This window comes from Pseudorca crassidens, chromosome 12, assembly GCF_039906515.1.
Source record: "Pseudorca crassidens isolate mPseCra1 chromosome 12, mPseCra1.hap1, whole genome shotgun sequence".
In the NCBI taxonomy this organism is placed as follows: Eukaryota; Metazoa; Chordata; class Mammalia; order Artiodactyla; family Delphinidae; genus Pseudorca; species Pseudorca crassidens.
Genome location: NC_090307.1, coordinates 27,693,786 through 27,719,562, shown reverse-complemented (window position 1 = coordinate 27,719,562; position 25,777 = coordinate 27,693,786). Strand labels below are relative to the sequence as shown.

The 25,777-nt window shown below is 40.9% G+C and overlaps 1 protein-coding gene across 1 annotated transcript in view; it reads right to left on the bottom strand.

Moving 5' to 3' along the window:
- PSTPIP2 (proline-serine-threonine phosphatase interacting protein 2) overlaps positions 1 to 25,777 on the bottom strand; it is an 84,761-nt gene that overhangs the window by 13,300 nt on the left and 45,684 nt on the right. Inside the window, exons 2-6 of the mRNA XM_067699214.1 lie at positions 20,177 to 20,277; positions 15,043 to 15,120; positions 10,713 to 10,747; positions 9,187 to 9,293; positions 4,406 to 4,468 (exon numbers count right to left, since the gene is read on the bottom strand). Coding sequence (XP_067555315.1) covers positions 4,406 to 4,468; positions 9,187 to 9,293; positions 10,713 to 10,747; positions 15,043 to 15,120; positions 20,177 to 20,277 — 384 coding nt within the window. The remainder of the gene's footprint in view (positions 1 to 4,405; positions 4,469 to 9,186; positions 9,294 to 10,712; positions 10,748 to 15,042; positions 15,121 to 20,176; positions 20,278 to 25,777) is intronic.

Sequence of the window (25,777 nt, the reverse complement as noted above, 5' to 3'; positions counted from 1 at the left end):
GGAGCATTCTTCATTTTAATTGATTTTTAAGAGTTCAGTCTATACTAGGAACACTAACTGGTTATAAATTATATAAGTTACTAATATTTTTTCCCATTTGTTATCACGTATAAGATGATATTTTTTTCTTTTGCTCTAAAGAAGTCTTAAACTTTTTTATACTTTTTTTTTGACTGCACTGGGTCTTAGTTGCCCCACACATGATTTTTTAGTTGCAGCTTGCGAACTCTTAATTGTGGCCTGAGAACTCTTAGTTGTGGCATATGGGATCTAGTTCCCTGACCAGGGATCAAACCTGGGCCCCCCTGCACTGGGAGTGCTCAGTCTTAGCCACGGGACCACCAGGGAAGTCCCAAAAAGTCTTAAATTTTAATGTCAGTTATCAATCTTTCTCTTTCGTGCATTGTTTTTTTAATATGACATATTAAGCACTTTTTCTCTGTTGTTACATAGTCCTCATAATAATATTTTTAAAGGTTACACAATTTACTCTTTCTTCATTTTTGTCACTAAATCATGTACATTGTAGTTTTCATTATAGGTAGTGAACACGGTAGTGCATTTTGTTTTTCTTATTTTGGATGATTTCCTAAAGATAGAGTCTTAGATTCTTAGCGTAAGATTGATGGGCTATGATCATATTTATGGCTCTAAAAGCATATCGTAAAATATCGTTTTAAAAGGTTATATGGGGGGCTTCCCTGGTGGCGCAGTGGTTGAGAGTCCGCCTGCCGATGCAGGGGACGCGGGTTCGTGCCCCGGTCCGGGAAGATCCCGCGTGCCGTGGAGCAGCTGGGCCCATGAGCCATGGCCGCTGAGCCTGCGCGTCCGGAGCCTGTGCTCCGCGGTGGGAGAGGTCACAACAATGAGAGGCCCGTGTACCACAAAAAAAAAAAAAAAAAAAAAAAAAAAAAAAGTTATATGGGCTCCAGAGAAAATGGAGCAGATGTACTCTACCTTATTCCTCCACACAAGTATAACTAAAACCCCTGGACATTCTACATAAAACAAACATAAGATTCTGAAAGGTGGAGAGAAGAAGGCAGATTAGCTGATGTCCTTGATCTCAGAGAGAAACCTAGAAGTGAGTGCCCTGGGTTTTCTTTGGGCCTCTTATATCACAGAATGAATGCCAAAGCAGCAGACAACCAAGAAATGCCAGTGGGCATAAACAAGTAAAAAAAGCCCCAATGAAAACCTCCCCTCTCTAGCCAAAAGACCAGAAAAGGGGCAGCACAGCAGGACAGAAGCCTCCACGTTGTACAGCAGCCAAACACCACATAAAGAAACCATGCCCCCCTCCCGCCCACCACACATCCAGCAAAGGCCAAGTGGGGAGTCTAGACTTCCACCCTCACCAGGCTATAATGCGGTTCCCAACTCCCCTGCTGAGGTGGTATCAGAGAAGGACCAATAGGGGACTGGGACCTTCATCCCCACCAGGAGGTAACAAAGCCCCACAAGCCCCACACACAGAGCTAGTGGAGACTCTGTGGGGAGCCTGGGCTTCCACTACCCCCAGCTGGCAGTAATGAGGTACACCCCCTCCCTGCTGCAGTGGTGTCAGAGGAAGTCTAATGGGGATTCAGAACTTTAATCAACCCCCAGTAGTAACAAGGCCACACTGACCCTATGGTGTCAGTGGAGGCCAAGGTGGGGAACCTGGCCTGGAACCCCTCATAGCAGTTATGTGGTGGCACTTCACCTCAGTTGCTCGAGTGGCGTCAGAGGAAGCCAGCTAAAATAGAAGGTTTAAATAAGATCCAGAGTCTTGCAACAGAATACCTAAAATGTCCAAAATCAATTGAATATCACTTATCATACCAAGAACCAGGAGGATCTCAAACTGCATGAATAAAGACCATCAATAGATGTCAACACCAAGAAGACAGAGATGTTACAATTATCTGACAAAGATTTTAAGGCAGCCATCATAAAAATATTCAATAAACATTTGCAAACACACTTGAAACATGAAAAAATTGATAGTCTTAGCAAAGAAAAAGAAAATCTCAGCAAAGAAACAGAAGATATAAACAAGAACCAAATGGAAATTTTAGAACTGAAAAATATACTAAATGAAAGGATGGATGTATGAATGGAAGAGATAGAAGAAAGAATTGGTGAACTAGAAGATAGTACAATAGAATTTACCTGGTCTGAAAAACAGAGAGCAAATAGGCTGAAAAAAAAATGAACAGGACCTCATGAACCTTTGGCACCATAACAAAAGATCTAAGGTTCATGTCCTTGGAATCCTAGGAGATAAAGATGGGCTGAAAAAGTACTTGAAGAAATAATGACTGATGAAAAGAATGAAATAATGCCATTTGCAGCAACATGGATGGACCTAGAGATTGTCATACTAAGTGAAGTAAGTCAGACAGAGAAAGATAAATATTATATGATATCCCTTACATGCAGAATCTAAAAAGAAATGATACAAATGAACTTATCTACAAAACAGAAACAGACTCACAGACTTAGAGAATGAACTTATGGTTACCGGGGGGAAGGATAGTTAGGGAGTTTGGGATCAACATGAACACACTGCTATATTTAAAATGGATAACTGGGACTTCCCTGGTGGTCCAGGGGGTAAGACTCCTCGCTCCCAATGCAGGGGGCCTGGGTTCAATCCCTGGTTGGGGAACTAGATCCCACATGCATGCTGCAACTAAGAGTCCACATGCCACAACTAAAGATCCTGCATGCTGCAACGAAGATTCCACGTGCTGCAACCAAGACCTGGCACAGCCTAAATAAATAAATATTTTTTAAGAAAATAAAATGGATAACCAACAAGGACCTACTGTATAGCACAGGGAACTCTGCTCAATGTTATGTGGCAGCCTGGATGGGAGGGGAGCTTGGGGAAGAATGGATACATGTATATGTATGGCTGAGTCCCTTTGCTGTGCACCTGAAACTATCCCAACATTGTTAATTGGCTATACTCCAATATAAAATAAAAAGTTTAAAAAAAAGAAAGAAAGAATAGCTGAAAACTTTCCAAATTTGGCAAAAGATATAAACCTACAGATTCCAGAAGCTGATCAAACCCCTAACAAGATAAAGCCAAAGAAATCCATGACAAGACACAGAGGTGAACTTCTGAGAACTAAAAAAAGAAAATATCATATCTTAAAGCAGAAATGACACCTTATCCATAAGAGAAAATCAGTTTGAATTACAGCAGCTTTCTTATCAGAAACTATGGAGGCCACGAGGAAGTGGCACAACATTTTTCAAGTACTGAAAGAAAAGAACTGTCAACACACAATCCTATACCCAGTGAAGATATCCTTTAAGAATGAAGAGGAAATCACTAAAGGAAAACTAAGAGTAGTTATCACTAGCAGACCTACCCTGAAGAATGGCTAAAGAAGTTCTCCAAGCAAAAGAAAATTATAAAAGAAGAAACCTTAGAACAGCACAAGAAAAAACACACACCAAGCAAAAAATCAGTAAATACAATAGTCTTCCTTTCTCTTCTGAGTTTTCTAAATTACTTTTGACAGTTGAAGCAAAAATATTAACACTGTTATTGCTCTAAATGTAGGTAGAGGAAATAGGAAAATTATATTTCAATAAGGCTTTCTCTTTAATTGTGAGAGAGCTTTCCCCAGATTGCTCAAAACATAAAAGTTCTGGGAGTAATCATATATCAACCAACACCATTTCTGCATTACACTGACATCATTCCCTATTTATCAATCGCTTTTCAGGTGCTCTGCATCAAAGAATAAAAAATGCAGAACAGACTGCATACGCCATCAACATTGGTGACATTTTCTTTTTTGACGAAGTTACCAGATATGATGTCATAGTCATAGAATATCATGATGATACTTCTGTACAAAGATGGAGTCACAGATGTTCCAGTAACAAAGTTTCATTTTTAAGAGATTCATGAAAAGCTAGAGTGAGGTCCCCAGCAACTTCTCTTAGTTCTATCTTGTTAAGCATTTTTAAAATAAATTACTTAAAGTAAAGGAGGCTTTTACTATTTGCAGATATCTTAAAACTCAATAAAAATAGGTAAGAAATCAAGATTCAAAACAGTCTTAACAGGGAAGAAGATTCAAAACAGTCTTAACAGGGAAGAAGCTCAAACCCAACAAGATAAAAGACATCATAAAGTATACATGTCCTGGTCTGAAATATTTAAGTTGACTTGCTATACCTTCCCAGGTTGCCAGAAAGATAACATCATTGTATTTCTTCTGTCTGATTTCATCCTCAACCTTTCCAAGGCCTTAAATAGAAAGTCAAACCACCAAAGGCTGTTTTCCCTAAAACACTGCACTAATGTTATTTTCAGGAATATGTTGACACATAGCACAGGATATCAGAAAATATCAACATTACAAAAAAAAAAAAAAGGCAACATAGTGAGACTTACATCCATGGTTTTCTTGAATTGTAAGCTCTTTTGTTTATGGGCAGCATCCATTATAAGTTCCGTCTGTGCAGAGAGAACAGGCACTATTAATAATCAAAACCAAATGTTAACACCAGCTTATCTTGAGGGCTCAGTGTTCAACGTGGCTTATCTCAATTAGTCCTCACACAACCCAGAGGGTAGATGTGCTATTTATTATTATTCCCATTTCACAAGTAAGGAGACTGCAGCACAGAAAAGCTGAACAATTTGCCCACCTTTGAACCTGGGTGGCCACTAGCCACTATTGAGAATCACTGATCATCTTAGAGTATCCGCATCAGTAAATCTGGAATCAAGGAACTTAGATTTTAAAACTTTGTTAAAGCACCATTTATATTTTAAAAGGGGTCTTTATTCTGTAAGCCTATGTCAGCACAGTTAAAGACTCAGAAACATTCACTTCTGTGGCATCTGTCAATGGCACGTCCTTCACCAGCAAGGAGCCCAAGCAGTATGAAGGGAAGAAATGCTTGTGGGACAGCTAAAAGAAGCTGTTCCCCTACTCTTTACCCCATCTAATCCAGGAAAGGTAAGCTACTCTTCAAGTTCACTTGGGAGCAACTTCTTTGTTGTGGCTGTGATGTTAATACTTTTATTAGTCAAAATAATGGAGCTAATAATAAAAATGTAGCTCTCAGACATAACAGTAGCTCCCATTTATTAAGCACTATTATGTGCTAAGCAACTTCCATGCATCACAACAACTGTGAGTACTCATCCCCATTTTCTTGACAGTAAACTGAGATGGATTAACTCACCCAAGGTAATACTCTCAACAAGTAGCAGAGTTGGGATTTGGGCACAGCCAGACTCCTGTGCCTTGTTCCTAATCATTATCATTATCATTATCCTTACGATAGCTCTTTAAAACCAAAAGGCCAAGAAATGCAATAATTCAAAATGAGCTATGGCATTGCTCTTATACAAAATTATATAATCCAAAATAATGTTGAAAATGATATTAAAAGATTTCTCTTTCTTCTGGAAAATTAAGATTTTGTCTGTTACCATAGCACACAAACATGGATGGATTTTCAAGATATCTGGATGGAAGGTTTGGGATGGTCTCACTTCAAATATGAACTTTGTGGAATACACGAAACTCCCTTGGGGGAGCCCCAAGGGCCCCTCAGGGAACAGAACAGCCATCTTCCAGCCCAGATGAAATTGAGGGACCAGGAGGTAGCTAATGGTCCCAAGGAGGCTCCGAGGACATGGAGAACAGACAGGGCTCCAACGTGACCCGACAGGGAAAGACTCATGGGCAGCTCCCTGACATCAAAGACAGGGAGCTGTGTGGCTCACGTGAGCATCTATGTGCCTCTGCCAGGAGGGGCAGGGTTTATTCATAATAATAAACCCTGATTTTCCCAGGCTCCACAGAGCAGATCAATTAGCAATGTCGGTCCATCCGTGGTCCTTTCTACTCTGAATATACACACTGCCATTCTTCCTGTTTGGGAGCTGCTATTAATTTATAGTTTATGGCCCAAGCCAGGCCTCCTTATCTCCAAGTTCTACGTAACACCTGCTTCAAGCACCTCTCGCGTGTCTACAAAGTTCTACTTCATACCATTCTTCTCTCTGCCTTCAAAGATTCCTAGCACTTGTATGTCGGCAGGATCTTAGAAAGCAGCAGTCCAGCTCTCATCTGACAGGTATGATCCCCAGGGCCCATGAGGTGATATTGCTCAAGGCCACTCAGTGACACCCAGTCCAGCTCTGTCTGCTATACCACCTTGATTTAAGTCTCCTCATGTCCATACTCACTTGTAGGGTGGCCTATTCATGGTGACCCCAGAAAGTCACGAGTTCTCTTTCAGGACTCCTTTTTTTTTTGACCGCACCATGCAGTACGTGGGATCTTAGTTTCCCAACCAGGGATCAAACCCGTGTCCCCTGCAGTGGAAGTGCAGAGTCTTAACCACTGGACTGCCAGGGAAGTCCCCTCTTTCAGGACTCCTTGGGGAAGTTTTTCTTCTAGGACTCATTCTTTCTGCTTAGACCAACTCCAGTAGAAATTTGATTACGTTTTGTTATCAATAACACAAAATAGTGCAAAAACACAATCCTCTATGCTATCAAGTGGGGAGAAGCAAGAGGGAGGGGAAAAGGAAGAAGAGATTTATAAATGACCCAAGTGACCCTGCAGTAAATTACTGACAGAGCTGCTGAGTGGTCTGTTTGTCTACATACATTCAGACTGTACTCTGAAAACTGGAAGTGAAAACCTGCGTGACCAAAGAGGTTCCCTTTGGAGACTGCTCTCGACACAGGCAGAACATTCTGCTGTGATCGTCCCTATCTTAATATGGGCACCAAAGGAGAGGATGACTGACCACATGCTACCTTTGTCAGGCTTAGGACGTTCTGGGCTGGGAAGGAACTCCAGCACCTAAAATGTCAAGCCTCCTGAGAGTGGCTCCGAAGATCCCTCTCTGCCTGCCAACCTCCAGGGGTGAGAGACTCCTCTCTCTCTGCCCTCACCCACACTGCCTTTCACTCTGCTGGCTTTAGCTTCAAGGTCGCTGCCTCCAGAAGGCCTCCCCAGACCTATAAATTAGGTTAAGTGTCCCCACTTCATGTTCAGCTGGCACCTTCACTTCCCTACCTTTTAAGGCTCATCACACTTTGTCATGATTATTGTCACGTCAGTCTCTCTAGCCATGCTCTATGCTGTGTGGGAGAGATGGCCATGGCCGCATTGGTTACCACCCTCAGAAAACAGTAGTTCTGTAAGTGAGTTCACCAAAACTTCTACCAGCCATTCCATCTGTACCTCCCCCGTCCCAGTTTGCTAAAAGAAACTAACTGATGGATTTCCTGGAAATGGCTTAATTTCCAAGAAGTGAGAGACCAGCGCATGCAGGGTTTGACCAGTGAAAATGAGAAGTTAACACTAACACATTTTCTGCAAAAGTTTGCTTTTTTTAAAAAAAAAAGGTATCAATACAGAAGTGGAACAACCCAGAGTTCATTGCGACACAAGTAATTACAAATTTATTAATGAACTTCGGACTCTGCAAAGAAAGCTCAGAAGGTGTTTTCCTGCTCTTGAGAGCACACAATATAGGGAATTTGGGTGACAGTGGTGGAAGGAGCCCAGGCGCCTCTGTTGCTTAAGAGAATTCAGAACAGTTCTTCTAGCTGTGAGAACTTGGTCTTTGTAACCTGCTAGGAAGGGAAGTTTCAGAAGCCTTGCAAAATTAACAAAACTCTCCCTGAAATAACTAAGGCAACCGAGGGCACTTAAGAATGTGAGGAAATGACCCTCTTCTCCTCTTAGGGGAAATCATGTGTGCAGAGACTCTGGTTGTCTAAGGCATTTTGCTTCTGAAAAATTGTAAATCCTTTGGAGAGGCAGGTAGCGCTGGCAATGTCAGCCAAAAAGAGTTTGACCGTCCAGTAGATGGGTGTAATATACATATTATTTTTGCTCTGAAAAGTACTTTAGGTCAGATGCACCCCCTCAAACCTCATACATGAAGCTTGAGTTTGTGTGAAAACACCTGACATGATGTTCCTTAACTGTTGGTTTCTACCCTTCCTTCCTATAAGAGGTATAGCAGTTAAGAGCGGCTCATGAAATGACAATATATGTAAGGCAGTCAGGCTCTTAAGATAGTGCCACCCACTCTGAATGCCAAGCGGCCACCAAGGAAGCTGGAATTAGACTCTGATTTAGAACCACAGGCAAAGTTGCTGAGATTGAGGTAGGGGTAGAGCCAGCTGTTTACTGAATACACACTGCAGACTTCCAGACACTAAAGGGCCAAGATGAAGAAAGATGTCCAAAAAGTCCATGCAGAGCTGTATGGAGAGACCTGGGTAGGAATGTTTGGATGCCAAATAGGGAAGAGCTTATCCCCCACGTGAAGTTCATTCCAACCCTGGAGACCAGTCCAGAGGTTGGCAGTCCAGAGGTTAAGACTCTGTGCTTCTGGTGTGGCCAACAAATTTAAATAATTAATTAATTAAATGTAAAAGTTCTGGAAGGGCCCTATCTGGCTGCCAGGCCAACCTGAATGTACAAGTCTTTAAGGAACAAAACAGAAGGAAGTCAGAACAGTGGTCTAGTCTAAGGAACACTTTAATATAAATCTGGACTTCTTTTCTTGATGCCTATAACTTCCCAAATGTTTACCAGTTTTATTAACTCTTGCTCACTCCCATCTCCTTCCATATAATTGGCCAGAATAAACCCTATAAATGAAAAAGAGCCTGTAAACATCTGCTTTGAGGCCAAAAAGACTTGAATTTCCCAGGGCCTCAGTTTCCCTATTTGTAAAATAGGGTGGTTGGACGACATTATGGTCTCCAGGGAGAACATGGGTCCCCTCCACTTCTTATCCTCCCCTTACTGCCTTGTCCAGGAGGAGGAGTGTGGTCTGAGAACCTACCACCTTGGTAGCACATGCTAGAGCCTTATGAAGACAGAGGGGTTCCCCTTTCCAGTCATAGTTTAAACAGTGGCAGCAGATATAAAAAGAAGAGGAAAGCAGGCTGGATCCCTGACTCTTACAGCAATTAAAAAAGAACCGCCCTAACGTGCAAATGGGCACAGAGGCATCACCATCTAGACTGAGTGCCCGTATGGTTCCCAGTAAATAATCTCATAGGTTAAAAGAAGAGTGTGGGTGCTTGAGGGCAGGAAATGGGTCAAGGAGTTTAATGAACAAACAAGCCTGGAATTTTCTGCTGGAAGAACGGCAACATCTTAACACATACGTAAACCCAACCTTTTTTCGCTGTAACTTTTGCTTTTCCCTGAATTCTTCCATCTTCCTGGCCTCTTCTCTTAGAGTCTGTGCAAGCTGAATGTGACTTTGTGCCACACTGTCTATTTCTGCAAAAAGAATTTAAAAAAAAAAAAAGATCTACACATGTCTGATTTCAAACCAAAGAAACTATACAAAAAGTTTAAATACATACAAAACGCTAGGGCAAGTGGTAAAGTTAACCTGCTTCACTTGGTCACCAACATTTATTGAGCCCCTCCATGTGCCCAGCATTGCCCTGGCCACCAAGACCGAGCTGGCAAACCTTTAGCTTAGCTTCCTACCACTAACTGCTACTAACCTAGTGCATGCCCAGGGCCAGGGAGAAGCTCATGGAGCTTGCATGCTAGCACACATTACTAAACCCATTACAATTTCAAATTCGATCCTATTTCTCATTACATGACTCTAAGGTTCTTTCCATCTCTAAAATCTCATGAGCCCATAAGAAATTTATCTCTGGATAGAAAGATTATTGGTGTTTTTCCCTTTATTTTCTTTGTAATAAGCACGGCTTACTTTTTTAATAGAAAAACCGAAATGCTTACCTTTCTTGTTCTAAGAAAACAAACTGAAGATGGCTTTAAAGCTAGAAAGACTGACAGATTTGACCTAAGAAAAAATTTTAAACTTGCGTGTGTGTCAAATAACCTTGAACAAGGTTAGAAGGTACATGACAAACTGGAAAAAATATTTGCAATTTATGTAACAAAGGGCTTTCACAAATCAAAATAAATATATATACTCCAGTATTTTTTAAATGGTTAAAAAACATGAAATTTTTAAAAAGATTGGCCAAATAGCCAGTAAACATTTGAAAATGTATTCAGCCTTAAAACTACTGAAAAAACACAAAGCTTTAAAACCCTGAAAACTATCACTTTTTACCTTTCAGTTTGGCAAAATTTTTAAAGTGTAAAAATTCTTGGTATTGGCAAGCACGGGGAAAAACAGCATTGTTGGTGGGGGAAAAATCAGTATCACCTTTCTGGAGGAAATGTGGCATTTTGTAGAATAAAAATATTTTAAATGTAAGAGTGAGACAGATCTGCATGAACTGAAACGGAAAGATGTCTAGAACCACTCAACTAGCTACAGAAACATGTTAAGCACATACTGTGCCACATTAAAGCCCTTAGCTTGGAAGCATGAAGAACAGAAGGACTTAAAGTCTTAAATTCTGAGTAACAGGCCCAGGGAATACTAGAACTGGACAGGACCCCTGGAAGATCAGTGCCAGGGCCTCACCCTGAGTTTGCAGTGTGAGAACCACTGCCCTACGTAAGTCAAATGTACATCATAACATGCAAGTGTGGACCGTTCTCCCCCTCATTTCAACTCTGAAGGGCTATTCCTCACCTTAGGAGTTGCTCTGATTTTTTTTTTTTTCACCCAGTATGAGATTGCTGTTCAAATTAAAACGCACCTTTGACGACAGACACAGAGCTTGCCAAAGACAGCAAATACATTTTTAAAGAATCACTTACGTAGCTTGAAGACGTCAAGGGCCCGCTTCAGGGTGCTTAAAAAAAAAGCACATATATAATTTCGGTTCTGGAAATTGGCTGTATAACCTTATTATAATGCCATTGTGTGTTTCTCCCAGCCCACATCTTAACTGATAGCCTACGGTCTGATCTTTGCCTGGGAGCTTGAGAAGACACCAAAAGATCAAGACTTCTTCAGTCCAGTTTCCTCTCTCTTACCCTTTCAGTCCCAGGCACAAGCATCATAAATGCTTCACTGTCTACCTGGGTGGAGCCAGATGCCAAAATTCTTTATGCTTCATTTCTCCCAACAATAATATGGGAGTTATGGTCCCTTTCTCATAAGAATACCAGTCATTCTTTAAAGTATGGTAATTAGAAATATGAATACATAAAGGAAGGATTCAAACTGTGGCTCCTGATCACCTCCTTTTTCATCCATTCTTCAATCAACACATACTTACTGCACATAAACTATGGGCCAAGGCATTGCAATAGATGTTGGTGATTCAACAGTACAAGACAGATATTGTCCCAGACTTAAGAGTCTTAACAGAGGAGACAGACATTAAACACATCGATTTAGTGTTCCACCGCTGATGAACAAACTACCACAAATTTAGCAGCTTAAAACAAGACACATTTCTTACCTCACAGTTTCTGTGGAGAAGACCAAACTCATTTTTCATACCTTCTCTCCGTCTCCCTGCGCCTTTCCCTCATAACTCATGGCTCCTCCTCCCTTATAGCTCGCCCTTGCCCATGGTTTTAGTTCACCCCCATCCTACACTTCCTTAGTAAGCCTCCCTTTAGGGCTTCCCTGGTGGTGCAGTGGTTGAGAGTCCGCCTGCCAATGCAGGGGGCACAGGTTCATGCCCCGGTCCGGGAAGATCCCACATGCCGCGGAGTGGCTGGGCCCGTGAGCCATGACCGCTGAGCCTGTGCGTCTGGAGCCTGTGCTCCGCAACGGGATAGGCCACAACAGTGAGAGGCTCACTTATCACACACACAAAAAAAAAATTAAAAAAAAAAAAAGCCTCCTTTTAAGGTGAAGTGGCCCTGGGGATTTTCTTGCTCACTGCCGCTTTCATGGAAGCATATCTCACTGGGCTCACTCCAGCCACTCAAGAAGGAATGGGACTTAGTGAAGTCATGGTCCCCCAGCCCCTAGCCACAACAGCATGGGATCATGGATCATATTCTATATGTATATATGTAGGTGGAAAGTTCTGCTATTTTGCAAACTAATAACCCTTGTATCTTCCAGCTGGCCCCTTCTTTTAGCTACACCTCATTTTTCTCACTCTGTTTATTTGTCCCAAAACAAAGTGTTCTTATTTCTCCCTGCCTTTTCTCACATAAACATTCCCAGTTATTACAAACACACTAAGCAGAAAAACATAACTGCACAGTCTCCATACACTTTATCCATCTTATGATACAATTTTTCAAGGAATGCAATGCACTAGAAAAGTGTCCATATCCAAACAAAGGCACAAGTGGCCCAGAAGGATGAATGAGCCCCACTGGGGAGCAGACTTATGACTGGAATTAGTGAGGGAGAAAGATGGCTATGGCTGCAGATACAACTAGAAGTCTTCCCCATAGTGAGCTGTGGAGTTGGAAAGTGACTTAGAGATAAAGTCTGTTCAGGGTCTAAAATTTTTCTCCTACCCTAAGTGACTGCCTAAAACACCACTAAGATAGAAGCCCCAAACTCCCTTTAGTTTGTCATCAGCTTTGTTGTCCCACACCATCACTTTATTGCTGTTTCCCATGTCCAAAACTGACGACAATCTGAGGATAGAATCTGAACCTTGGGGATGGTGTTCTCTCAACGTCCATGCCCTCTTCTCCCTGGTGTTCTCCTTAACTGTGGGAAAAGAAAATATTCTGCCACCTTTTAATAAGCACTTTGGCCTTAAACCCTAACAGGGCCCATCAGAAAGCCGAAGTCTCTCAAAGTGGTCGATGAGGTGAAAAAATCCTATTTAGTCCCTGGACAAACAAAGTCGTGCACTCTCATCTAGGGCACCTTCTTAAAGGTCACCCTGGAGGTGACAAAAACAGAAGTACCTGAATGGGCTTTCACTTCCACCTTGGAAACACAGTCCCCAGGTCTCATATCCTGTTGCACCTTCATCTCTGAGGAATTCTTAGAAGGAAAACTGACGGGCTTTCGTCACAGAAGAGAATGGCGCTATAGTCTCCTAATGAATTTACCAAGTTTAAGTCAAATGTGCAAGAAATATCGCTTTGGATCAGACTCATTCTGCCAAATATATTTTTCAAGAAGTACTATGTGAGAGAATATGGCTATTTTCCATCACATCACCTAAAATTTTTTTGGATATCTTCCCAAATGGCTTATGCTTCTTTATGAATAAACAAGTTTTTGGATCAACTGACCCACTAATCTTCCTTGAAAGTATCTAAACCCTCCTTGAATAACAGTGAAACCTACCTAATACTATGCATTTCTGACCTCGAACATAGAAATGTTTTACATATTCAAAAAAGAAACTAAACCAAGCAGGAAAAGAAATTAATCCTTAAAATTTAAAACAAACAAACTTAACTATATATAAAACTGTTTACATAATCACACAGAAAATAGTATTTTACATGACCTTAGAACACAGTGTTCTTAGAGGGATATAAGGTCAAGAAGAACTGCAAAAAGAACTGCAAAGAAATGTTAAGTTTCATTCAGAAGTTTTATTGTTAGTAGCAGTTTAATATTATTATTTTGAAACATTTTACTATATATTGTCATATAAAGCAAATAATTCTGCTAATATTGTCAGGAACCAAGATTTTTCAGTGCAAGAGGAAATAAATATAAAATGAAAGAAGTTAAGTGAACTGTAAAGTTAATTAGAATTGGAAATATCAATATGAACTCAGGCTTTTAAAATCTGTCCCCTGAAACAGCCTAGAAACAGTGACACCTCTGTGACAATGACCAACTCTAGAACTCAGAGTTTCATCTCTAAATATGATTAATCATGAAAGGAAAACCTGGAGAAATATGTGGAAAAATAGCTGACTCCAGGTTTAAACACCAAAAAACTACATTAAGAAAATATGACAAGTATGAATAATTGTTAAATCTGGGTGATGGATTCACAGCCATTCATTACGTTTGTCTTTTTACTTTTCAGTGTGTTTTAAATTGTTTCATTTAAAACATCAAAAATATATAGAATATAATCAACAAACAAATTCTCCTTGTACTAATTTCCTCTGTCTGAGGGTAACAAGTTTTTAAGGTTTATGTAACTGTTAATATTTTAAATATCTCCCAATGTTTTCCTCCTCCTCAATAATCCAGTACTTTGTAGTCTGGGATAAGTGAGTGTGTGTGTGTGTGTGTGTGTGTGTGTGTGTGTGCGCGTCTTAGGATCAAGAGAAGAGAAGGGGAAGGGCAATGTCTTGTCTGCTCCCTGTACTACCTCTGAGGGGACACAGACCTCAGGGTGTCTCTGCAGCTGTCTACAGCACAGCCAAAGCAGTGTGCATGTCAGCATGAGGTGTGATTACATCTGCAGAGATCTTCAAAGGTCTGCCTAAACAATTTCCCCCTAGTCTCCCTCAGTATGCTATGTTAGAGAAGGAATTTAGAAATTTCCAAATTTGTAGGACTGGCTACAAAATTTGTGAGGCCCACTGCAAAATGAAAATGTAGGACCCCTTGTTTATAAATCTAAGAATTTCAAATAGTGACAGCAAAGAGCATTAAACCAATTATGAAGCCTATCTATGTGTGAGATCCTATACGACTGCCCAGGAAGCCAGCCCTGTATACGAGGGAGTGCGTTCCTAAAGTAGGCACCATGTCTGGCCATCTCTGTATCCTCAGAGTATTCAATGAATGATGGAAGAATAAATAATTGTGGTAAAGAAATCTCACACTGGTGGTGAGAACTATGAAATAGTGCAAAGAGAGTCTCTTGTAGCTATCACAAACTATGGGTGTGTTTTATACACACACACACACACACATATATATATACATATAAATAAAACAAGAATACCCTCTCTATTAAACTTCTAGCATAAAATTATGTATAATTCTACCTATAAAAAGTATACATAGGAAAGGTCTTCAAGGAAAATTTAGAAAATATTAATGGGTTATGGCTTCATAATTCATTTCAGCTTTCTTTCTATTTTTCTATATATTTTTCACAACTGGAAATAAAAAAAATTAAAATTTTTTTTTCACCCAACACACTTCACCCTACTGGCCAGCTCTGCCTGCTGAAGTGATGGGGGCTCCTGAGTGGTATCAGCCAACCTAGAAACCAGAAAGAAATGTGGCACCTACTTGGTCTCAGACTGTCCACATGGCTTCTTCCTAGAGAGGCCGAGCAGATCTTTGCCATATTTCTCTTCAATTGATGCCCTAAAAGGAACATAAAAGAAGGTTATGAGTCCTTCTCAGGGCTGATTCTTATTTCAGACACATGGCACTTCCCTTGAAGGCAAAACTGTACCCTTGACAGTAGAAGCTCAGATATGACACAATTCTCTAAAATGTGAAACTCCCCTCTATAGAACCAGGAGGAACTGTAAAAGAACAGTGGCCTTCATCTCTAAGGTGTTCTTCTCCAGCAAAAAGTCTCTAGCTTGAATATTAAACCCAGACCAAGCATGGCCCCTTGACCAATACTGGCTAGCACATTACCGAATAATTTTCAAAACTATGATCCATAATTTATATAAATAATCTATATAAATCTATATAGATATAAAATATACCTTTTTTAAGTGGAGTAAAAGATATTTCCACGAAATGCTGCAATCCTAAGGCCCACCCCTCCCATCTTCTCTAAGGGTATCCTTTAACCAACCTATAGAGTTCCTCATTCATAGTCAATTCAAATACACAGCTAAACCATACCAAAGAGAGGGGAATTTCGGAATATAAACCCTGAAGTTGGCATGTCTCACAAGAACATCTGCTTGTTACTCGGTGTGGCACAGGTCTGTGTAAAGCACAAAACATCCCTCACTTCCCCCCTTCCCCTAGCCTCATGGCCCTCTGTCACCATCTCCACTTTGTGTCCCAGCCCCAGCCTTATCTAAACCCTTTAAGCTCATCTACCCCACTTTCTTCAAATTAAAAAAAAAAAAGTATATTATGAATACATTCTCACTGCAAAAGATTCACACAACACAAAGTCATATGGAATAAAACACAAAAAGTCCCCCTTCACGCTATCCCCCAATCCCACTCCTCTCCCCAGAGGGAGCCACTGCTAAGCTTGGTATGTACCTTTCCAGTCCTTTTTCTGCATTTACATAACTATATCTCACAAATACACAACGGTTACATACTTGAGATCATTCTATTATTTGCTGTTCTGTTTTTCACCTAGTAATGAATACATCATATAGATCTTTCCTTATCAGTACATGCTAACCACCGTGTTCATAATATGGAGTTTTCCACAGTTCAGGGTCACCTATTTGTTTTTTCATTACTGCCAAAAAAAGCTAAATGAACATCCTCAGACAGATATTCATGGGCATCTCTGAGAATGTTTCTCTAGGCTAGGACTTCTGAGAAAGTGGATTTACTAGATCAGAGGAATATGTGTTTTAAATTTTGGAAAACAGTGCCAAATCGCCCTCCAAAAGAGCCTTCTCAATTTATATTCCCACCAAAAGTGTGTAAGAGTCCCATTCCCAGAAACCCTCCCCCACACTGGATATTATAATTTCTTTTTAATTATTACCAGTCTTTAGTGACAGAGGTTAAAAAAAACTCTCATTTTAATTTGCTTTTCCTTGAGTTCTAGTGTGATTATGCATTTTATATATTTATTGGACATTTGTATATATTCTTCTATGAGTTACCTACTCATATCATCCCAATTTTTTTTTTTTTTTTTTCCTGTACGCGGGCCTCTCACTGTTGTGGCCTCTCCCGTTGTGGAGCACAGGCTCCGGACGCGCAGGCTCAGTGGCCATGGCTCACGGGCCCAGCCGCTCTGCGGCATGTGGGATCCTCCTGGACAGGGGCACGAACCTGCGTCCCCTGCATCGGCAGGTGGACTCTCAATCACTGCGCCACCAGGGAAGCCCTATCGCAATTTTTTAACTGAGTGTTTTGCCTTTTTCCTATTATTTTGTAGAAGTTCTTTATTATGAATATCAATACTTATTCTTACATGTTATAAAGTTTCTCCCACTCTCATCTGTCCTTTCTAAATAATGACCTTATCCATTTTATTAAAATGATACATGTTCATTATTCAAAAATAAGGAAAAAGAAAAATACATAGAAGAAAGCAACAAACTGTCCAAAATTCCACCAACTAAAAATAATTAGTATTAACACCAGGTGATGATTGTAATGGACATTTCTTTATGCAGATATGCAGGCAGGAAGGATGGACAGACAGGCATGAGTAATTTTAAAAGAATGAGACTATATTCTACATGCTATTTAAAAATAAAGTATTAAGCCTGATTTTATTTAAATTTCACAGAAGAAAACTGAAAGGAAGCTGAAGGAATTGCTGAATTTCAAATAATTGTTTCTTTGCCACAGGAAAAATTAATTCCTAAAATATCCTTCTAAAGCTAAAAAGGAGTTTATGAAAATAATTAAGGGGATTGAGACATTAAAATATTTTAATGACCTATTTCAGTTTTTGACAGTTTCAGATGTTTGACAGCTCGCCCGTGAAAGGATGAGATGATTAGCACTATCGTACCTCCACCTCCTCCTTGATAATGTTTACATTATTTTTACTTCATTTGTGTCTATAACACACACTGTTCTCCATTCATAATTCCCCCAGTTGTGTAGTCTTAACTATTTATTAAAATGGATGTGATGCTCACCACCAGTCCTATTACCATAGCTTTTCCATCCCTAAGATTTGTATTTTGGTTCATTTCTTCACTTTGTGATCTTTTGGCTGAATTTCATCACTTTGTGACCTTTTGCCAAAATGGCTCAGAAGGGAGGGCATCAGTATTTCCTGAGTTCTTTCATATTTGAAACCATTTACCTGTGGCCTTCACATTTGAAATTATTATTTTTTACTTTTTATTGAAGTATAGTTGATTTACCAGGTTGTGTTACTTTCAGGCGTACAGCAAAGTGATTCAGTTATACATACACATATATCTATATGTTATTTTTCAGTTTCTTTTCCATTACAGGTTATTACAAGATATCCAATATAGTTCCCAGTGCTATACAGTAGGTACTTGTTGTTTATCTATTTTATATATAGTAGTGTGTATCTGTTAACCTCACACACCTAATTTATCCTCCCCCCACCTTTCTCCTTTGGTAACCATAATAAGTTTGTTTTCTATGTCTGTGAGTCTGTTTCTGTTTTGTAAATAAGTTTATTTTTATCTTTTCTAGATTCCACCTGTAAGTGTTATCATAGGATATTTGTCTTTCTCTGTCTTACTTCACTTAGTATGATAATCTCTATGTTGATCCATGTTGCCGCAAATGGCATTATTTTATTCTTTTCTACGACTGAGTAGTGTTCCATTGTATATATGTACCACAGGTTCTTTATCCATTCATCTGTTGATGGACATTTAGGTTGCTTCCATGTCTTGGCTCTTGTAAATAGTGCTGCAATGAACCCTGGGGTGCATGTATCTTTTCAAATTAGAGTCTTCGTCTCTTCCAGATATATGCTCCAGAATGGGACTGCTGGATCATACAGTAACTCAATTTTTAGTTTTCTGAGGAACCCCCATACTGTTCTCCACAGTGGCTGCACCAATTTACATCCTTACCAACAGTGTAGGAGGGTTCCCTTTTCTCCACACCCTCTCCAACATTTATTATTTGTAGACTTTTTGATGATGGTGTGGCCTTTATATCTGAATGACAACCTCGCTGGTGTAATGAATGTTCTTAAACTTTCCCTCAGAACTCTGCTGAACTTGTTCCATTGGCTTCCGTCATTGAAGAGAAACTCAAGGCCATCCAGATTCCCTGCTGCTCATTCCTATTTCAAAAACTTGGTTCATTTCTTTCCTAGATACTTGAAGTATTCTTTCTTTAACTAAATAACTTAACCAGGATGAATGTTAATGTTGACTCTTAAATAATCATAATCAATATTGATTACTGTGTATCAATGTTTCCTGGTTTATAGTGTGTGTCCTTCAGGTCTATTTAGTTCTTCTACATTCCATGAAATTTTTCCTGGATTCTCTCTCTGAATACTTTTATTATTCCCTTTTGGTAAATTTTCTACTTGGGATCAGTTACCCAGATTTTGGAGTGGCTTTGTCTATCTGTTCTTGAGTTTGTGGCCCTGGTTCTTTTGCTCTTTTTGACTTCATATCTTCCTTCCTCCCTCTCTCCCTTCTTCTCTCCCTCCTTTTTTTTGGCCGAGGTAATTTGCACGGCTGTTGCGTCATTTGGGTTTACCTTGCTCCTGGTACTGTGGGCAACCCTATCTACTTGCTCTGAAACCATGCGTGCGAATTCTCTTTTCTGCCCTTCTGATCTTATATATTACCTTCCCTTCACTACCACAGCTTGAGCAAGAATCCTGTGTTTTCTTGGGCCTCTACTCTTGGATTCTATTTCTAAATTTTTTGCCCACTCCTGATAATGTAGAGTGAAACACACCTGAAACTGACTCTAGTTGTAAAAAAGGATGCATTTTGGGCTTCCCTGGTGGCGCAGTGGTTGAGAGTCCACCTGCCAATGCAGGGGACACGGGTTCGTGTCCCGGTCTGGGAGGATCCCACATGCCGCGGAGCGGCAGGGCCCGTGAGCCATGGCTGCTGAGCCTGCATGTCCGGAGCCTGTGCTCCGCAACGGGAGAGGCCACAACAGTGAGAGGCCTGCGTACTGCAAAAAAAAAAAAAAAAAAAAAAAAAAGGAAAGGAAGGGAAGAGAAGGGGAGCGGAGGGAATCCTCTAAAGCATGCCAGATCCCCCCAGGCCACCAAGCCCACCACCCTGCGGAGCACCACTACTGGCCCCTGCATCTTTCCCACCACTGCAGCTCAGTGGTCTCTGAGCCAGGCTCTGCCTCCCTGTCACTGCACAGGCCCTGCTTGTCGCCCTCCCATAGACACCTGGGTGTTCCTCCACAGACCAAAGCCATCTCTTCCTCGAGTTAAGGGACACTTCAAGATCTCCTCCTCCATGACGCTGGCCCTCCGTTTTTGCCAGTCGTCCCAAGCTCTCCTCTCCCGTGAGGTCTTTCAGTATCATACGTATCACAAAACTTAGTATTTTATTATATTTTGTTTGCTGTTTCATTCATAAATCTTATCTCTTGAACAGCTTCCTAAAAGCTTTAGGACAAAGATATCATTTACTTCTTGGGGATCGTTCCATAACTTTACAGCAGAGGGTTTTGTGGATCATTAAAAACAAACAAAACCAGTAAACTGTCCTTGTCTGTGTGGGAGTGTTTTGTCCACCCTCTGTCTTCAGAGAGAAACAACATGTACCTTTCTTTTAAAAAGTCTTCAAACTCTTTGCAATTCTTGCGGCCATTGTTCAGATGCTGGATGATGGTCTCATAGCCAATGCTGCTGAGGATGTCTGAACTCTGGTGAGAAAAACAACACTGTGTGAGACGGGGAGTGCGGTGACGGCAGCCCCGAGGCCTGAAGCGTGGACAGGGCAGGGCACAGGGAAGCTGGCCATGGGGAGTTGCTGAAACACTTACCTCCAAGGCACATGTGACCAAAAAGGACAAAATAGAAGAAGTTCAGAGTGCATGTAGCTATGGAAGAGTTTTTAAAATTATGAAACCATAGGGCCATGAAACAGGAAGGAAGTGACAAAGGACTGAGAGGCACATGGACGAGGGAGCTGGCTGGGCTTGGGGCCCCTCCCTGGGTCCCCACATGCCCTGATCAGGCCAGGCAGGGAGCAGGAACTGAGCCCCCTTCCAGCCTTCTGCTGAGTGACCCTCTATCCCACGGGGGGAAACTCATACACCACAGGTCCATTTTAACCAGGGATACACAGTGTTCACTGTGTCCTCACACCTGTCACAGAGCTTGACCCTGACATCTCTTCCCAAAGCCAAGAAGCCTGGTGTGAGGGTCGAGGGCACTGTTGAGCCACGCCCCAGCATTGCGAGAGGGAGGCCGGCTTCCCACTGCAGCAGGAAGCTAAGCCCAGCAGCCAGCAGGCCCCGATGGGCTGGCCCCACTTTGGGGGAAAGGAATTTTTTAAAATTTTAAGCAGCCATTTATTCCTATTTTATTCTACTATGTGCTCTGGAGTTGGAGGAAGCTGCCTGAGTCTCCCAAAGCAGTAGTCCCGGATGCAGTATATTTTAAAAATCAAAGTGCCCTCAGCTCCCCAAACCAACAAATCAGGAGCTTTAAAGAATACCCTAAAGTGTCCCCTAATGCGGCTGGTTTCCTGGTTTCTACCCTCCAAATGCATATAATAGGTGGTCTGATCCAGACTCCAGTCCCTTAGGGAGGTTGGTTAGGCTGCCACTGGGTGTGCCCTGGAGAGCTTTGAACTGACCCAGCCCCAGCCTAGCCTCCCTACACTCCATCTGCTGAAGAAGGTTCTTCTGTGCCATTGGGTGGGGGTGGGACCCCCTGAAGATACCTCTCTGCCCAGCCCTGGACACTAGAGAAGCAGACTTTCTCTCTTCCATTTGCTGCCACTCCTCATGGCCTGGCTGAGCAGACAGGGGTCCCAGAGAGACCCAGCAGGACCAAGGCTTGAGGCTGATTTCAACCTCAGAAACTTAACTAGCCATAACTCACACTGCATTTTAAAAAGTGGATTATTATAAGTATAATAAATTTTACACATGGGCATACAAATAAATCTTAGTTAGAAATACATTTAATTCTATGGGCTCTGGCTACTGTTTGAGGATAGATTTTGGCCTCGGGAAGCCTAGAGAAATAGCCTGCACCAAAGCTTCATTTCTCCACCCACCCCCTCCACACACGCCCTTCTGTCTCAGCGGGGTAGGCTTCTAACTGCCCCCCTGAAATGCGGTGCTCAGTGGCAACTCTAAGACGATGCTTACATTATCCCCTCCTGAATCTAAATTCAGTCCCTCCACCCCCGAGGTTTCTGGAAGCCTTTCCTGAGTAGCCCTAATGCCCCCTCTTCTGGACTCTCTGACTGCCCAGCTTCTGAATTTGCTGTTTGCTACCCACCTTGTGAGTAGCCTTGTTGGCCCAACACTACTGCAAGTGCCTGCAGCTTCTCCCAAGTCTCAGACCAGTCCTGCACACACACACACACACATCCAAAACATTTAGCTTAAGATTATGCAAACCAAAGGTCTACAGTAAAATTCTGTGGGATGTAAATGTCTATTGTGTTCCCAGCCAGATGCATTAGAAGAGAACGATGAAAACAAAGGCTCCTGAGTGAATGAATGGGTACAAAGGGTCAATGTCAATATTGGTTTGTGGACGGAAGTGCTTTGATCTTCCCAGAGAAGTACACTTAGGTTCTCTGTTTTTTGATATTCATTTGGAAAAGGTGGTTTCCTTTTTCTTAACTAAGGGTGTGGACACTCTTTGAACTGGGCAGGGAGGGTGAAGCTAGAACAAGATTTCCTGGAAACAAACCAAATCACCAGGCCTCCTCCTGGCCACCAGCCTTGAAAAACCACAACTGCTGCTTCAGAGGAGTGACTGGACTCCAGAGGCAACCAAGAAAGAAAATCTCCAAGAGAAAACAAAGAGTGCCTAAGTCCAAGTGCCAAGAGGCAGGGGATTTGGCCTGGAAACTCCTTCCCATGCTACTCAGAAAACACTGCTGAGAAGCTCTGACTGGCAGATGCAGAATAAGAGGGCCAAGCAGGAAAGAAAACTGCATGAGCACCAAGGTGGCACAGAAGATTTGCCACCAAAAATGAGTATGCCAGGGCTTCCCTGGTGGCGCAGTGGTTGAGAGTCCGCCTGCCGATGTAGGCGACACGGGTTCGTGCCCCGGTCCGGGAAGATCCCACATGCCGCGGGGCGTCTGGGTTCGTGAGCCATGGCTGCTGAGCCTGCACGTCAGGAGCCTGTGCTCCGCAACGGGAGAGGCCACAACAGTGAGAGGCCCGCGTACCGCAAAAAAAAAAAAAAGAATATGCCAAACACATAACTCCATATCCTGCTTCACAGTAGCCCTGACTTCTGTCCCCTAGTTTTCCCATGCTGGTCTCTCCCCATCCTCCAAATGGGCAGTGTACATTTATACCTCAGGACCATTGCACATGATTTTCCCACAGTGGGAATGGCATTTCCTCCATCTTCACTTAAATCCCACCTCTGTTTCAGGGCCACTTCAAATCCCAAGTCCTCTCTGAAATCCTCCTCAAATAATTTGTCCTACAGTCTCCTCTTCCTCTTCAGAGTACCTGGAGTGTTTAATGACATCTCCTCTCATTTGGCTTTTATTATATATTATTTTGTGTCGTTAGTTAATATCTTTTAAAAATTAGTTAAAGCGTATCTGGATTATACCCAACCTTTATCATCCACAATAGCTCCTACATTAATGGTGCTTAAGAAATGTCTGTTAATTGTATGCCAACTACAGACAAGGTATTAAAAAGTTTACAGAGTCAGCATACGATGGAGTTCCTGTAATCAAAGAGACTATCATTCATTTTGGGAGTCAGTAAAAGACACACACATAAAACAAATGTGTATGCATAAAAAAAAATGAGAGACTAAAACAGAGTATAAAAGTATACAGAGAAAATATATAATGAATGAAGTGGAAAAGAGGAAAATAGGCTAGAGTCATCAGAAAAGAGAAGACGTAAGATTTAAACTGAATCTTTTAAAGTGACTGGAATTCACACGAGAAATCAGAAGACATTTCAAACCAACTGACAGTGAAGAAAACAACACATCACAATTTATGAGATGCAGAAAAACAGTGCTTTTTCTACAGGGAATTTTCCTCTAGGGAAAATCTTCGTATAGGGAAACTTGTAGCTCCAAATGCTAATATTAGACAAGAAAAAAAGTTTTTAAAATTAACGACCTAAGCTTTCACTTTATGGAACTACAAAAAGAAGAACAAATTTAAATTTGCAGTAACTAGAAGAAAGGAAATAAAAATAGTAGAACACAGTGAAATACAATAGAAATGGCCAAACAGGGACTTCCCTGGTGGTCCAGTGGCTAAGGCTTCATGCTCCCAATGCAGGGGGCCCGGGTTCGATCCCTGGTCAGGGAACTAGATCCCACATGACACAACTAAGAGTTCGCATGCCACAGCTAAAGATTCCGCATGCCACAACTAAAGATTCCACATACCACAACTAAAAATCTCACATGCTGCAACAAAGATCCCATGTGCCACAACCAAGACCCAGCGCAGCCAAATAAATAAAAATAAATTAATTTTTTTAAAAAAGATAAATGGACAAACAATAAAGAAAATTAATGAAACCAAAAGTTAGTCCCTTGAAAAGCTTAATAAAATTGGAAAACCTATAGCTGGGTTGATCAAAAAACAAGAGAGACAGAAAGAAAAAACACAAATTATCAATGTCCTCAATCTGACAAAGGACATCTACAGAAACCTAGAGCTAACAACTTAATGGTGAAAAGACTGAATGCTTTCCTCCTAACAAGGAGGAAATAATAAAGTGAGGAAAAGATAAAGAACATACTTGTTGGAAAGGAAATAGTAAAACTGCCTTTATTTTCAGACAACATGATTGTGTTCACAGAAATTTACTCCCCAAAATGACTAGAACTAATAAATGTAACAGCATTGCAGGGCACAAAGTCAATACACAGAAATCAATTATATTTCTATATACCAGTAGCAAAATCATTTAAATGGCATTAAGGATATAAAATATTCAGGAATATTAAATATTCAAGATATAAATATTTATTCAGGAATAAAATATTCAGGATATAAAATATTCAGGAATAAATGCTTAAATAAATTCAGGAATAAATGCTTAAAAGGTTATACAATACAAGATTTCTTCACTGAAAATTACAACGTTTTGCTGAAAGAAATGAAAATAAAGGTAGACCATGTTTGTTGATTGAAAGAGTAAATATTGTTAAAACATCAATTTTCTCCAAATTGATCTACAGATTCAACACAATCCCATGAAAATCCCAAAAGTCTTTTCTGTAGAAATTTGCCAGTTAGCCTAAAATTTATATGGAATTAAAGGACCTAGAACAAACAGTTTTTTTACATACCACCTGACTTCAAAACTTGCAGGGAAGTTATAGTAATCAAAACAGTACAGTACTGATCTGAGGACAGACAAGTAGATCAATGGAACAGAATACAACCTAGGAATAGACTCACATGTCAATTGACTTTCCAAAAGGTGTCAAAGCCACTCAGTGGGAGAAATGACAGTCTTTTCCACAAGTGGTCCTGGGACAACTGCATAAAGCTGGGGAGAGAAGAGTCTTTGCTCACTGCCCCCACTGCTCCCACTGCACACGATGCACACACAATTAATGTGCGATGGGTCACAGACTCAGATGCAAAACCAAAATATAAAGTTTTGGTTTATTAGTATAGGCAAATACCTTTGAGGCCTTGAGGCAGGAAAAGATTTCCTAGAGAGGACACAAAAAATACGAACTGCTAAAGAAAAAACTGAAAAACTGGACTTCATCAAAATTAAAAACCTCTGCTCATCAAAGGAGATTATTAAGAAAATTAAATGGCAAGCCACATGCTGGGAGAAGATATTCACAATACATATGTCTGTCAAAGGACTTGTAACCAGAACATATAAATAACTTCAAATTAATAAAAATATAAGCAACCCAATAAAAACTGGGCATAATACTTGAACTTCATAAATACTTCATAAAAGATATTCCTTTGGCCAAAAAACTCATGAAAAGTTGCTTAACATGACAGGGAAATTCAAATTAAAGTCACAATGATATCTACTTCATGCCCACTAGAACAGCTGAAATTAAAAAGTCAACACTGAATGTAGGCAAGGATGTTGAACTATCAGAACTCTTATTCTGGGAGTGTGAAAATGGTACAATCATTTTGAAAAAAATGGGAATTTCTCAAAAAGCTAAACATGCACATATCATATGACCCAAAGTTCTACT